At 34.3% G+C, this 14,898-nt stretch overlaps 1 protein-coding gene across 5 annotated transcripts; it reads left to right on the top strand.

The window, feature by feature from the left end:
* The first annotated feature begins 10,248 nt into the window (after window positions 1-10,248).
* LOC142642393 (mediator of RNA polymerase II transcription subunit 20a-like) lies at window positions 10,249-13,699 on the top strand. 5 transcript variants are annotated; one of them, XM_075816738.1, is made up of 6 exons: window positions 10,249-10,463; window positions 11,437-11,538; window positions 11,641-11,783; window positions 11,867-12,045; window positions 12,178-12,267; window positions 13,366-13,699. In XM_075816738.1, exons 2-6 carry the CDS (start codon window positions 11,525-11,527, stop codon window positions 13,606-13,608), a joined length of 669 nt encoding a protein of 222 aa, XP_075672853.1. In that variant the 5' UTR covers window positions 10,249-10,463; window positions 11,437-11,524; the 3' UTR covers window positions 13,609-13,699. The 5 variants fall into 5 exon arrangements, with proteins under 5 accessions (XP_075672853.1, XP_075672856.1, XP_075672855.1 ...); XM_075816741.1 differs by having other exon boundaries at window positions 10,302-10,463; window positions 11,437-11,519; XM_075816740.1 differs by having other exon boundaries at window positions 10,311-10,463; window positions 11,472-11,538.
* Window positions 13,700-14,898: the final 1,199 nt, after the last annotated feature.

Raw genomic sequence — 14,898 nt, 5'->3', positions numbered from 1 at the left:
TAGGCTTATCCTTAACTAGGAATCAAAGTAATGTGCTTTTGTTTTAAATTGTATCTAAGACCAAAACCATGTAATTTTCTAGTTATTATCAAAGAGATGTATCTTTTTTAAAATAATCAATAAAACAATGTACTTTTCAATTTGATTTTCTTATTTTTCTAATTAAATAAGTGGCAACTCCATTGTAAAACCCTTGACTTAGAAAGGAGAAAAACAACAATAAAAATCCTCTCCACTATCTCTTGAGAGGCAATAAAACAACTCTACCCCATACACATAGGATAAAGCCAAAACCTACAATTTTTAGGTTTGGCCTGGGGGCGCGATCTCTGTAAGTCATGTATATGAGTATGAACATGCATGTTTAACATGATGAACTTGTTTGCCTGATTTATGAGAGTGGTGAATATGCTTGTTGTTGATGATGATGTGATGTTGCTACCTTGTTGCTATTACTGCTTTATGATAATGACATGTTTACTACTCTTGTGTTATATAATGCCATGTAATGTGTATTTGCAGTGAGATGAAGCATGAAATGCTTAAATAAATGGTAGGACATACACCATGTTTAGATGAATACTAGGATGCAACGAGATGTCGTGTGATGAAATATGAGATGTATGATAATGCCATGATAGATGAATGTCAGGTTAGGCACTAGATGCATGTCAGGGTAAACCTAGTGTATGTGTATAGGATAGCCTATTAGAGGACCCTTTGATAGAATTAGGATGTGGAATATAATGAGTGGAGGACAACCCATTGGTCGGGTAGGGTTGGGTGCCAAACACATTTTCATCCATATACCTAAACTCTAGATATGTGTTTTAGTAAGATCAGTCTCTCTACAAGGAATGCTCAAATTTATGGTTCCTAGACCTAATCTAAGTGAAAACCCTATTTTTCACCCTCCGCCTTGATCCATCGGCCAAGGCGTACTCCCTCCAACGACAAGTCGCATTGCGGGTGTTTGCGCCCACAATTAGGAAGCTATGACATTTTGGAGTTTTTTTTTTCCAAAATTTTGAGTGTTTTGAATTGGAGGTGAATGTGGGGTATTTATACTAGGAGTGGGAGAGCTAGGGTTGAGTCTTTAGGCAATGTATGACTTAGGAAATTCTCGAATTTTCTAAAGGAATAACATTGGGTGCAAGGTCAAATTGATTAGTGAGCAAGATGAGCATAAATATAGAAGTTTTTTGGGGCTTTTAGTCCAGTCCTTTCCCGATTCAATCAAGATTTGATTCATTTTTTTAATTATTTTGACTTATTTTCAGACTTCCTTGATACTCAAGCTCAACAAATTAGTTCTAAATATGTCAAATTAATTAATTAATCAATTCTTACCAATTTTGCAAGGAATCAATAAATGTCTCGGGTGTTTGCGCCCACAATTAGGAAGCTCTGACATTTTGGAGTTTTTTTTGTTCCCAAAATTTTGAGTGTTTTGAATTAGAGGTGAATGTGGGGTATTTATACTTGGAGTGGGAGAGCTAGGGTTAAGTCTTTAGGCAATGTATGACTTAGAAAATTCTCGAATTTTCTAAACGAATAACATTGGGTGCAAGGTCAAGTTGATTAGTGAGCAAGATGAGCATAAATATGGAAGATTTTTGGGGTTTTTAGTCTAGTCCTTTCCCGATTCAATCAAGATTTGATTCAATTTTTGAATTATTTTGACTTATTGTTGAGGACTCTTTTTTCGCCCCACGTGGCACTACTTCATTGGCAACCTATGCCACATCAAAATATTATTGATTTTTTGGGTAAATCTTTATAAAGCCCAAAATAAGCTTATATCTCATAAATTAGGCTCACATGGCCCACAAGATCCTTACTTCAAGAAGCGAGTTCATGGTCTACATTTCCTTTTCATCAATTGGGATCATAACCCCACGACATCATCAACATCAACATATGAATCGGGCTTAAACAATGAATCAAAACTCACGGCCCATATTACCTCTCTTACACTCATGGCAAACGGCTTCTTCAACAAGAGCTCATATTTACACAACATCACAACAAAACCCGAGGTATGTCATCTCATCTTCGGCTTATGATCCAAGCTCATAAGCCTCTTCGGGGAAACTTTGGGAGTCGTGGTTTGGAGGGCCAAGAGGTATGTTCAATAAAGCTCCAGCGATTTAAAGTTGGTAAAAGAAACATGTTGCTTGGCGTGTCTTCTTCAACCCCCTAAATTCTGACGAGTCTGTGTGTGGTGGGTAATATATGGTAAGCATCTCTTACACGTAGCACTTAAAATGATAAAATTCCTCATTGCTCTTTTCTTAAAGCTTAATATTCATCACATGACACATTTAATATCCCCAGCCATCTAGCTGCTAGGAATATAACTGCTCATTCAATCCACAGCTGCTGCTATACAAATTTCGAAACTTCATTATATTATTCTACATAAACTACATTACTGCTTTCAGCTAAAATCCAACTCAAACACATGGCCTAATCTGATTGGCTATCTTTTATCTCCAACTATGTACAAAATATTCATTATATCTCTCACATCCAGCTGGTGTCTGCTATAATCTGACCATATATTTCTTTGCCAGCTGCTAGATCAGAGCATTAAATACTCTTCTTGCTTTTCAAGATTATGTCACAACACAATGAGACCTCAACTAAATCTCTAAACCTTCATTTCCTTTCAACCAATCCTTCTATTACTTGCTAGAAATGTGTTGTAATGGAACCTTGCGCCAAAAACACAAACACCCAAAAAGGGAAACCTTTCCAGCAAACCCTCAGCAATGTATCCAGCACTTGACACCTGGCTGTGAGTGATATCAGCAGCCATTTAATGCTGAAATCCCAGCTACCAGCTACTATGCCTAAAATAGCAAGATACCCTTGAAAGTGATCTTACCATTTTCAGCTAAAATCATAAAGTAAATGCTGAATGACCTCTCCAAGACTCTTTAATCACCATGCTAACCTCTTTTGCTTCTACCCAAAGTGACAGCTGCTCCTAGCAGTTGGGACAGCTTTTTAAGGACAGATGTGATAGCTGACCCAGCAGCCTTAGCATTACCTTTTTTTTATCACATTTGGCTAAAACCAAAACCAGCTAGACTAACCATATTTTTCTTGCCAAAATACATTCCTTTTCTGTTATTTTTTCCCCAGCAGCTCTTACCCGAAATAGCAAGAACATCTTGAACCTAAACTTAACATTTTTGCCCAAATCTTAAGATGGTTTTTCTGAAAATTCATTGCAAGTTGGGACAAATTTTAACTGATATTATTTGCTAAAATACCCCCTCAAACTCAGCTTTAAATAGGACCCCTCATCAACACCTCAAGGGGTGACAAAAATGAGAAGATTTCTCTCTAAAACTTCTTCATGCTCTCTCCCTAAGCTCTGAATGAAATTCTGAGATTTTAGTTTCTAAATAAGGAACTAAACTCTTCAGCCCTTAGCTCACAAATACCTTCATAAGCCTTTATCCATCCTCTAGCAGAAAATCTCAGCAGTACATACCAGCAGTAAATTCCAGCAGAAAAGCCCAGCAGCAAATCCTAGTAGCTTTGCTAAACACACGACAACCCTATTACCACTCTTATACTCATTCTCTCGCTCTTCATACTCAGAAAATAGACCTATCTTACTGCTCCCATCTCCAAATACTTATACATATCTCCATACTCTTTTCCTACAAAATCTTTCCTCTTGGAAAGCAATCCCCACAACTTCTCTAACGGTTGTAATCTCTTATTTTTACTATCTTCAATTGCCATATCTTTCATACTTTCATATATCATACATATTACAAATACTACATCTCACAAAACACCTCTTTCTCCACTTCTCTTACACAATCTCATACATATTTACTACAACATTACATATAATACACTACACTCTTCTAAACTCCACTCTCATACTCTTTCACTCTAAACTTCTACTGTTTTGCTGCTCATAAACACCTATCAATACTCTTCTCTATCTCTCTTACTAAAGCTCTTCTTCTAGAAGGCACCAAGATCTCACATCAAAGCCCTTCTCATGGAAGGCACAAATCCATTTTACACAAAGCCCTTCTCTTAGAAGGCCCAAGTACTCTATACAAAAGCCCTTCTCATGGAAGTCAACACTATTCATAACTTCACAATAACTAAAAGAGCATTGTTAAGGGGAAAACTCATTTAAGTGCATGATAAGAGGGGCAAACTTAACCAGCCCCTACACATAGCTGGGCATACTCTCTCTCCCTCCAGTTGCACTCATTTTTCCCTTTCAATCTTGAAGTTATTATGGCAAACTGTCTCTCTACCGCTGGGGTCACTCTGTTGGGATATCATTAACTCACAGAAGCTGTACAGCTGGGCTACGAACCATACAAAGATAAGTGACTTTGCTTCCTTATCTCTAAATTTACATTATTGATCACATGAATACTTCACATTTAAATACATTTTACTTTATTCCAACTACTATTACAACCATTAACCAAGGCTTAAACTCATTTAATTGCATGATAAGATGGTCAAGCTTAACTAGCCTCTATCGCTGGCATTCTGCTATAATCCTATCAGCTCACTGATGCTACACGGCTGGGCTACAAATCATACAAAGGAGGGGCCAGCTTAACTAGCCTCTACCACTGGCATTCTGCTATAATCCTATCAGCTCACTGATGCTACACGGCTAGGCTCTAAATCATACGAAGATAAGTGACTTTGCCTCCTTATCTTTAAATTTACATTATTGAATACATGACTACTTTACTTCTAAATAAATACTACTTTATTTCAACTACTATTACAACTACAAATCAAACCTATTATATCAAGCACATATTACATATTCATTCACTCATTATCGTGATTCTTAGACTTTGGTTTTAATGGTTTGACAGGCGTAAAAGGTACACCGGTAGCCGTTGGACCACGTGGTCCAATGTTAAGTTTCGGGATGCAACTCCCCAAAAAGAACCCGGGTCTAGCAAGGTCACCCCTCCAAAGGACCACACGTGGCCGAGCAACCGAAAAAGGCCCCCGAACACTTATTTTTCAAACTTCCTTGATACTCAAGCTTAGCAAATCAGTTTTAAATATGTCAAATTAATTAATTAATCAATTCTTACCAATTTTGCAAGGAATCGATAAATGTTTTGTTTTATCTCTAGATTAAATCATGTGCACACAATCTTACCATAAACTATATCTTAAACTAGTAGTATTATTACAAATCATTAAATTTAATTTGGACTAAAGATAGACCAATTAAAATTAAGAGTTCAAAATCACACGTGTAGGCACCTCATTTTGTACTACTTATGCCTCAAGCCCCCATTCGCCAATGACGATATCACTAGAAGGGTATAAGACCGATCTAGGGCCTAGGCATAGAAACTCTTTAGTATGAAGGATATTTTGAAAGAGAAAAACCTTGTATGAACCCCAAGCATGCTTATGTAGGTTTGACCGGGCGTACACATTAGGGTTTCAAAAATGACATGTAAGGAAAGTTTTTTATGAAAAATGCAACAGAGTTAATCCCACTATAAAAAGGCCCTATTGTCACGACCCAAACATGTACTTCAGAATTTAGAGCATGACCGGCATGTTAATATCAAGTTGACCTCAATACTAACACGAACCAACCTAAACTGAAGGTACTTATCAAGAATTGTTTCTTATATTCATGCTTATTTTCTTGCATAAAAGCCATAATATACAAAAATGATGAAAACCTTGAAACTTCATTTCATTTAAGCTTTGCAAGATTACCACTTGGTTGAAACTTAAGGTATTCGTGTAAATATTACATAGCTAAACGTTTAGCAAAACTCTTATTTACAAACCTAACCCCAAAGACATACAATTAGGGTTCAAAACAAATTAAGGTTCTGAATTACATTTGTGCTCAAGGATCAAGTACATCTTGATTCCTCCTATACAACAAAAAACTATACATTCTAACAAACGAAAATCACAGAATCCTTGCCACCTCTAATACTCTTGCTGCTTCCAAGAAAGAACTTGTGCACTAAAATATAATAGGGAGAGCTGCAAAGCCCGGTAAGGTTTTAAACTCCATGGGCCTTTAATAAGAATGCATGTAAATCAAATATTTTATAGATATGCCAGCTTTGATAAAATAGCCTTCATACTATTCATATTGTTCTTAAAATAACTTATGAACTTTCAGATGAAAATACTTCATTTTCCTTTCATATAATAATAAAATGACATAATAAGGAACTTAAACATAATTCAGTAACTTTATCTTTAAATAGACTATAAAATACTTGATCATAAACTTCCCATCAGACTTATAACACATTCAACATAACTTTCTTATTATCATATTTTTCTTATAATTTTCAAATAGCTTAATAGCTCATTTATAATACATATTAGTCAGTCCAATTGTAAGTCTGTCACAATTTTGGAAGGTTTCCAGCATATAATGCTAGGCATCCAACATTCCCCACAATGCTAGTTAATCTCGGGATCATATCATAATACATATCTTCAACCATGAGGGTAGGTTGGCATCCTCCACAAGTTGGCTATTACCAACAAGGGCGGGTACAGCAGAGCTTTCCACTTTTAATGGCCTATCAGAATCTCCATGGAAATACCAGTACTATAACCCCTACTGACTGAGTTCAGATCATAACAATAGAATAACCGAAAACTATATTTTTCTGATAACTATGTTTTTACATAAATGTTTCACAACAATAACATATCCACTTCATTCTTAAATATTATGTTTGTGATATAAGTAATCGCATCAATATGCTATAATTATCATGTATATAAGATTGAACAACTCACAAACATATATTTTACTTAAATTATACTTATATGTAATGTCTCTAATTAAAATGTTTTAATGTATAATAGTTTTCTAAACAATTTTTATACTTGTCATATATCTCTTACTTGAAAACAGAAGACGTGAGAGACTTGTACAAAAGTAGCTCAAGTGTCCATGTTCTTGTTCTTATTCTCATTCTCGTCACTTAAATAATAGACCAAAACTTATTATTGACAAACTCTTCCTAAGTATTTAAACTTATACATGAATCACAACCTAACTCTCAAACTCAAGAAAATCTTAATTCTCATCACACAAAAGTTCCCTAAAGTACACGATACATTCATCAAACACATTATGTACCAAACCATAGAGAAACCAAGGTATAAAATTTATCTATGATCCAAACATACCAAATGATAAGCATACTAATTTATAACTCAAAACATTCACCATAACTTTATAATTAAATCCTTAAAGTCAGGTGTACCATATGTTGTTCACTACTCATTTCAACAGCATATGCCTCATTTGTAAAATACAAATGGGCTGACCATACACATCCATGTAATTTTACAGAGCTACTCTCTTGGATGTCTAGTATATACCATATCAATTTTAGAGTCAAAGTATAAAACCATGATATATTTAAAATTTTACAAGGCAACATGCTCAAATCTGTCCTGACATAAATTCATGCAACTTAAAAATTAAACCATTATTTTTATATTAATCCAAATGATGTGAGACCATTTCCATTACAACCATATGTATCTTAGAATTCATAAAAACTACTCCTAGCATCCTAATTCATAGAAAATGATTTAATACAGATTTTTCTTGTTGTAAACATCAAATCTGTCACAGTGACAGTTTCAGCATATGTTCTTACAAAATCATCAACTAATAGCAATTGACCTTCATTTCCTTTAGGTATTTTTATACCTATACTCTACGTATTAAAATACCTTAATAAGCATCAAATTGACCATAATATCATCAATATTTTAAATTACTAAAACAAAATCACAAGTTCAACTTCTAATAATCAAATTAGAGAACATAGAAGTGAAACTAAAACAAAGCATTACACCATTGAAATACCCATAACCGAAAATAAAAATATATACTTACCCACAACTAAAGTTGAACTTTAGTAAGAGTTTGATTTCTTCTTAGAGAGAGATATTTATGATTTTCGGTGAAAGAAAAGGAGGGTTGTTGTGAGATGGTGCTACCAATAAGAACAAAGGAAGAAGAAAACACAGGGGCAAAGAAAGATGAACCAAGGAAGTTTCTAGTGCAGCAAAGAAGATAAGGGAAATGGATTTTGGGGTTAGGCACGTGTATGATAAGGGGAAAAGGGTTGATGAGTCACCCTTCAAACTTTTAAAAATTTACTTCCCCCTCTCCCCTCCTCCCTTTATAAGCTTATATTCTAAACATGCCTAAACAACAATATAATTTTACATATAAACCGTTACCTTTATAAATTTATTTCCATAACATTAAAAGAGCATATATATTTTATAATATCATAATATCAAAGCTTTATGCACTTAGAATAATTAAGATAATACTAAGTATATAAACCCATAAAATTAATAATGTAATTGGGTTGGGATGTTACACCTATGACCTTTTCCCAAATCACACTAAATCTACTTTAAAAAAGTTATTCAAAGAGAATATTTTACTTCAAAAAGCATCATAAAAATAACATTTCTTGGCTAGGACCTATTTCAATCAAAAACCCTCTAGTCAAACTCACTAACTCTCTAGGTATTTTATTTTGTAGATTGATCGAGGGGAATCTAGTTTAGGTTTACTATTTTGATAATGAGAAGCATGTTAGGATAGCCTAGGTTTAGCTTTTCTTGATTTTTGCATACTGTGTTTCTGGGTAGGGATGTGTACATATGCTCATGCATGTGTACGCATGCTCGTGCGTACACATGCACCCACATGTTAAACCCAAAATTGTTTTTCTTTTTGTTTTATGTTTTCTTGGCTAGGACCTATTTCAATCAAAAACCCTCTAGTCAAACTTACTAACTCTCTGGGTATTTTATTTTGTAGATTGATCGAGGGGAATCTAGTTTAGGTTTACTATTTTGATAATGAGAAGCATGTTAGGATAGCCTAGGTTTAGCTTTTCTTGATTTTTGCATACTGTGTTTCTGGGTAGGGATGTGTACGCATGCTCGTGCATGTGTACGCATGCACCCACATGTTAAACCCAAAATTGTTTTTCTTTTTGTTTTATATTTTCTAGTTAGTTTTTATGCAGTATTAGGTCATGTTTGAGTCTATTTATGCATGATTAGATTAGAAGTCAGTGGTACAACATGTTTTATTTGTTTTATTAGTTAAATCATATGATTAAGGTTTATGCTTTGATGAACAACATGAACATGCATTGAATCTACAAAGAAATAAATGAACATGCATTAACTAATAAATGATGTATATAAATTATAATACAAATCAAGAATAAGATCTAAAAAAGTAAATAAAAAAATAACGAAATAAATGTTCAACATTGAATCTACAAAGAAATAAAAGATATGTCCCTTTTTTTTTAAAAAAAAGGACACGACTAGGCCATGCATGTAGAAATTTTCATGTCCCATCATTCAACACCTCAAATAAAGTAGTCTACTCTTATAAGAAGAAAACATTATGTAATAGCTGTAGAAGCGCGTGTGATGAAGTTTTTTTTTTAGGTTTAATGTCATAACTTTGTTGGCATTGCTTGCAACTCTTCTTAAAATTAAAACCAATATATATATATATAAAAGCTCCCAAGAATCAAGAGAAACTACAAACATGATTGTATCTCTTCTCCTTCTTCAAAGTATTAGGAAAATTGTCAATATGTCCTATTCAAACTCATAAAATATTATCAAAACTTCACTGAAACTAAAAGAAAATAGGAAAGAATAATATATATTACCTTGGGCAAATTCTAAATTTGATTTGTTCTAATTCCTATATATAATTATGTAACTCCCAAATGCATCTTTGAAAATTTTGTTCATTCTGAAAAAGATGGAATGTTATAATAGATAAGGATGGTGAGATCAGATGTTTTATTTTTTGGGCTAACATTGAAAATTTGAAACTAGTAGATGATAAAGATGAGATTTTTTTTTTTTGGGGGTAAATTATTGACTGTTTTTTCTTTTTCAATTAGTTTTTTACAACTCCCACGTGGAGGCATTGTGATTCGAATAGAAGAAGTAATCTTTAAAAAGATAATTGTGCTTTATTTTTTATTATAAAAAAAGAGGTAAGGTAATTGTGTGGATGTTAGATTTTATTTATTTTTATATAATTTTTTTAAAATAAAGAGCCGTTTGATATGAAATTTTGAACAATAATTTTCAGTTTTTAAACAATATTAAACGTACTTTTAATCACTTTTTTTACCTAAATACAAAAATGTCAGTGAAATGGCCAAAAAAATTAGAAACTTGGAATAATGTTTGAGGAAGAAGGAAAAAGCCTAATAATTTGCTTTTAGTGATAGGTCTTTTATGTTTTACTGGGTATATGGCATGAAGTGAATATTGTGAAGCTAAAAATTTCGCCCCATCTTCAAGGAGACAGGAACAAGCAACGCAACCCCTTGATTTCTGCCGAATCATCTCTCTCAGCTCTCTCGGTGTGTCTCTCTGTCTCACTCTGTCTCTCGATCTTTCTTCATTACACACACTTGTATCATTACTAAAACAACATAACCTATGGCCTTTGTTATAACCCAGCCAACCGAACGGTTAAATTTTGATTTTGAGTGAAACGGTGCTAGACGACGCAGTTCCAGTTCCGTTGAGATTCTCTTTTTCTTGCCCAATTTTTGGTTTGTTTCACTTTTCTATGGCTTTCGCTCGTTGATTTTCAGTGGGTTTTGGAGGTCATTTTTGGCGTTTTTTCTTATTGGTTTCATCTGGGTTTTGCTTGATTTTGATTTTGGACTTGGGGGTTTGATTATGACTTCTCTCTTCTTAGTTCTATTCTGGGTTTTTGTTAAAGATCTTGTGCGCCCTACATGTTTGTCAATATTCCTCTGAGAAATAGCTGTCATTTTTGTTGCTGAAAATATGCTATATTGGTGATGTATGTGTTTGGTTGATGAGAAAAAGAAACTAAACCAAGGTTTTGAGTAAAAATGCTTGGTCATTTTTTCATTTCCTTCAAACTTTTTCAGCTGCAGAACAGATTTTTTTTTTTTGCTTTGAATTAAGTAGTTAGTTTAGATATATATGTCTAGTTAGTTGGGTTTTGTTGGTGGTAAGAGAAACGAAAATGGGATTTGAACAAGAAGCTTATCATTATGGAAAATGGTTGGAAACATTGTTATTTGGTACATTATGTATATTTGTGGTTAAATTTTAATTTTGAACTTTGTTATATGTTCATGTATTTGTAATTTGGCATTATTGCCTTTTATAAGTTATGTGTCCAAATTTTTTTTTTTTGTGAAGGCTTCTTTAGCATATGTTATGAATTATGATTATTGTTATTTTTTTTCACACACGCACACACATATATATAAACAGAAAATAGCATCTTAATTCTTATGATCCTCAATCTGATTTAATGCTCCAATCCATGAAACCCTCTCATCGATCCTGCAGAATCCCGTTCCTGACAACGACTACTTCCTTGACAGAACCTCATTCTCGTCTTGTCCTTGCCTGCCAGGCTCCAGACCACACAGGTGCCATGCCACTCAAATGGTAAAAATAATAATGAAAATCTGTCTGTATGTGTGTTTTTTGTAGTTGTGGAAAATAAATAGTTAGTTGTTGTTAACTTGGGCACTGTAATTTGTATTGTAGGGTATTGCATTGGCAGCCAAATGCGGGAAGCACGGTGAATAGCCAAATACTGAGCGAAGTGTCGCAGTGTGTGGAGAGCATCAATGGCCTCAAACAAGGCAGATGGAAAGCCACTCTCACCTTGTACAAACCCCATACCCGAGGTAAATACCTCTTTTTCATTGCATTTTATTTTTGTTTCTAATTGTGAAATTACATAATTACCCTACTCCTCCACCACTACCAGAGCCATCGATGGCGGCCGAGTTCCCGCGAGATTTTCTAGGGGTATCAGTGCCAGAGCAGCCAAACAAGTACTACTTCATAATCCGTGGCCAACGAATTGTTCTTGAGGCTGATTCCTCTATTCAGACTATTATGGAGAAGCTTCAGTCTTACAAAACTCGCATTGCCCTTAATTTTGATGTTTGTACCCCCCACCCTTTTTCCCTAATTAATTTAATGCAGTATTCAATTTTTGTTTTTTGCTTTAAATTTTTTGGTGATACTTTTTTGGGTTTTTTTTTTCTTTGATAACCAAAATGGATATGTGTGTAGGGCTTTCAGTATCAACTTGGTGACTTTCAATTGCGTGTGGGAAAAGTATCTCCTACTCATTCTGAGAATTTGAGAGGGATAGTTATGGAGGTAAATTTTGATGTCTATCTTTCATATTTAATTTTCTTTGATTTGTCCCTTTGGGATCACCCGGTGGTCAATGGACTTAAAGGATATGGCATAATTTTGGAGGTCTCAAGTTCCATTCACCACACTATCAGACCTTGGGTTTTCGGGGTATCTCATGGACATGATGTGCCATATATAAGATGCATTATTGCTTTTTAAGTGATGAATGGAAATGTATAGAGTTTGTTACTGTGGAGAGTGCATTTTGATTTGGACAAGGTTTTCCTCATAATTGTTTATGAGACCATCCGTGTGCATTTTAATCATATGGTATTAAATCATTTAAACAAGTAACATGAGTATTAAATAGGTCATGTGAGAAACTGTACATGTGGAGCCCATTTGAGTGTGCAGTAGGTTGGATGAATTTTCCTCTAAACTGGTTTGGAGGAAAATTCTATTATTTAAATATTTTATTTTGGTTTTGAATGGTTGTGCAAAGTGAGGTTTAGGTTAGGACATGATATAGATATGGCATTTCAAGTCTTTTCACAACAGGCGCTTATGTAAATAGGCAGTGTAATGTGTGTTAATAATGTGTTACTAAGGTTGTTTTGGTAACCTTACTAATGAGCTCTAGCTTAATCGGCAAATTGCACTTCCTTCTTTTACAAGAATGGATGGAGGTTGAAGTTATAGGTTCAAAGCCCCACTGGCTGCATGTGTAAGTCACTAATATAAAAAAAGGGCTTTTTTGGTAACTTCAATCTGAGTATGACATAGAGATTGGAATGCAAGGTGAAGTTGAATATGACCATATAAGGTATACCACCAGTCCTAAGCGGTGGTTAATATGTTGGATTGACATCTTGGTGCCTGTACGAAGCATGCGCTATGTTGGGTTACTCGTTTCTGCTGAATGGTTAGTTTTTGGAACTTTCAGATGGATTTCACTGAAATAAATCCATTTTCAGACTCCCTGCCTCTAGAAAGATTTGAAGTATTACTTATTGCCCTAAGGAAAAGTATCCACTGATGAATGTCATGCAATTTGAAAATTTAGTGACTCTTGCTTGTGTGGTGTTTTATGAACAATAATCTGTTTTGTTTTCTATGCAGGTTGAGTATCTTCCCATTTCTTCTATGGAGAAAGCCAGGCAAATCATGGGAGAGTTTCTTGAGATATGGCAAGAAGCTGTATCAAAAAGATCATTACCAGGACAATTTATGCATATAGAACCAAATTTTGCAGAATATGGCCTCGCAGATCACTATACTTCCCAACACACAGCTGTTCAGTATGCTATTGTCATGGCACAACTAATTGCAACAGTGCAAGCAGTACAATCAGTGAGAAATTAGGAAATGATAAAAGATTTGTTCATGTATGCTACATGTATGACTGCTTCCTTTTGCCGTTTAAGTGAAAGAAAATCAAAGATCGAGGCTTTAATGGGTGCTTTGCTTGATTATTGCTTGCTTTTAAACTAAGAGTTTGAGAGCAATCAAGTGTGCCAAATGCTAAATCTTTAGCATTTAGCACACCAAATACCAAAAACCATACTTTATGAGATGTGTCACATCCCAATTTCTTTTACATGCCACAGTACCCTTCTACTAGTAGAAGGGTAGTGTAAAATGTCGTAAAAAAAATTATTCTTTTTTCAATACGAGAGAGAAGAGAGGGGTTTTGGGTTTAGAGAAATTAAATGATTTTTTATAGGTCGTTTATATTATTTTAAGGTGTTGTAATGTTCAAATAATTTGATGGAGGGTGTATTGTTAAATGCTACATTAGAGTAGCAAAAATAAGTTTTTGTGTGATATATTAGCATCTGGCATAGCACAACTTATTCGAGTGCTTATTGCTCTATTTATCTCATTTGAAGAGGTGCAAGAGAATAGAGATTGGGTATGGAACGTACTAGAATTACTAAAAGATTGCAGTTGGTTTAGATGGAAGTTTTAAGTACACAAGCTCTCCCACCTTGACCCCCTAATAGCAACATCTTGGCTTGGCCTTGGTGGGTACAATCATTTACTAGATATTTGTGAATCTACATTTTTCATTTTGTCATTCGAATGAATGATTTAGCTATGCAAATGCTTTGAGGAAAGCCATGTTGTTGCCACAAACAATGAACTATGGGACAGACATTGGAAGAGCATCCCAATTCCCAATAGACTACGCAAATCCAGAATCCTCTTCATTTTAGATAGTGAACCCCAAAAATTAAGCTTTAATAGTCTTAGGAAATCAATTTGGATGAGTTATGGTGACTTGCTTGGTGTGGAGATCACTTTAACTTAAAAGTAAATTTTTTTTTTTGGGATTAAAATACTCAGTCATTTCTCTCACACCAGTTAAAAAAATCATTAAAATAGATAGAACACTATTATTTTTTAAATAAAATAGAAAGCAATTATTTAATAAAATAAAGCCAATGATAGTGTCTATTGGAAAATGTATTTTAAAAAAATAGATAGGCAAAATGAAAAAGTGGGGCTTTCTCCTCTAATTTGGGAGAAAAAATATAGACATAGCTTGGAGATGCAAGCTAGAATAGAGAAGCAAAAAAACATCAGGCATCAAGTATGGCAAATTATAGATGCTTGTGCGTTTGGCTAGCTTAGAGCATTCACACTAGCCTT

The sequence above is a fragment of the Castanea sativa genome, chromosome 7, assembly GCF_040712315.1.
Source record: "Castanea sativa cultivar Marrone di Chiusa Pesio chromosome 7, ASM4071231v1".
NCBI classification, from domain to species: Eukaryota; Viridiplantae; Streptophyta; class Magnoliopsida; order Fagales; family Fagaceae; genus Castanea; species Castanea sativa.
The sequence above is the reverse complement of the archived record's forward strand: the minus strand, read 5'-3'. Positions and strand labels throughout refer to the sequence as shown.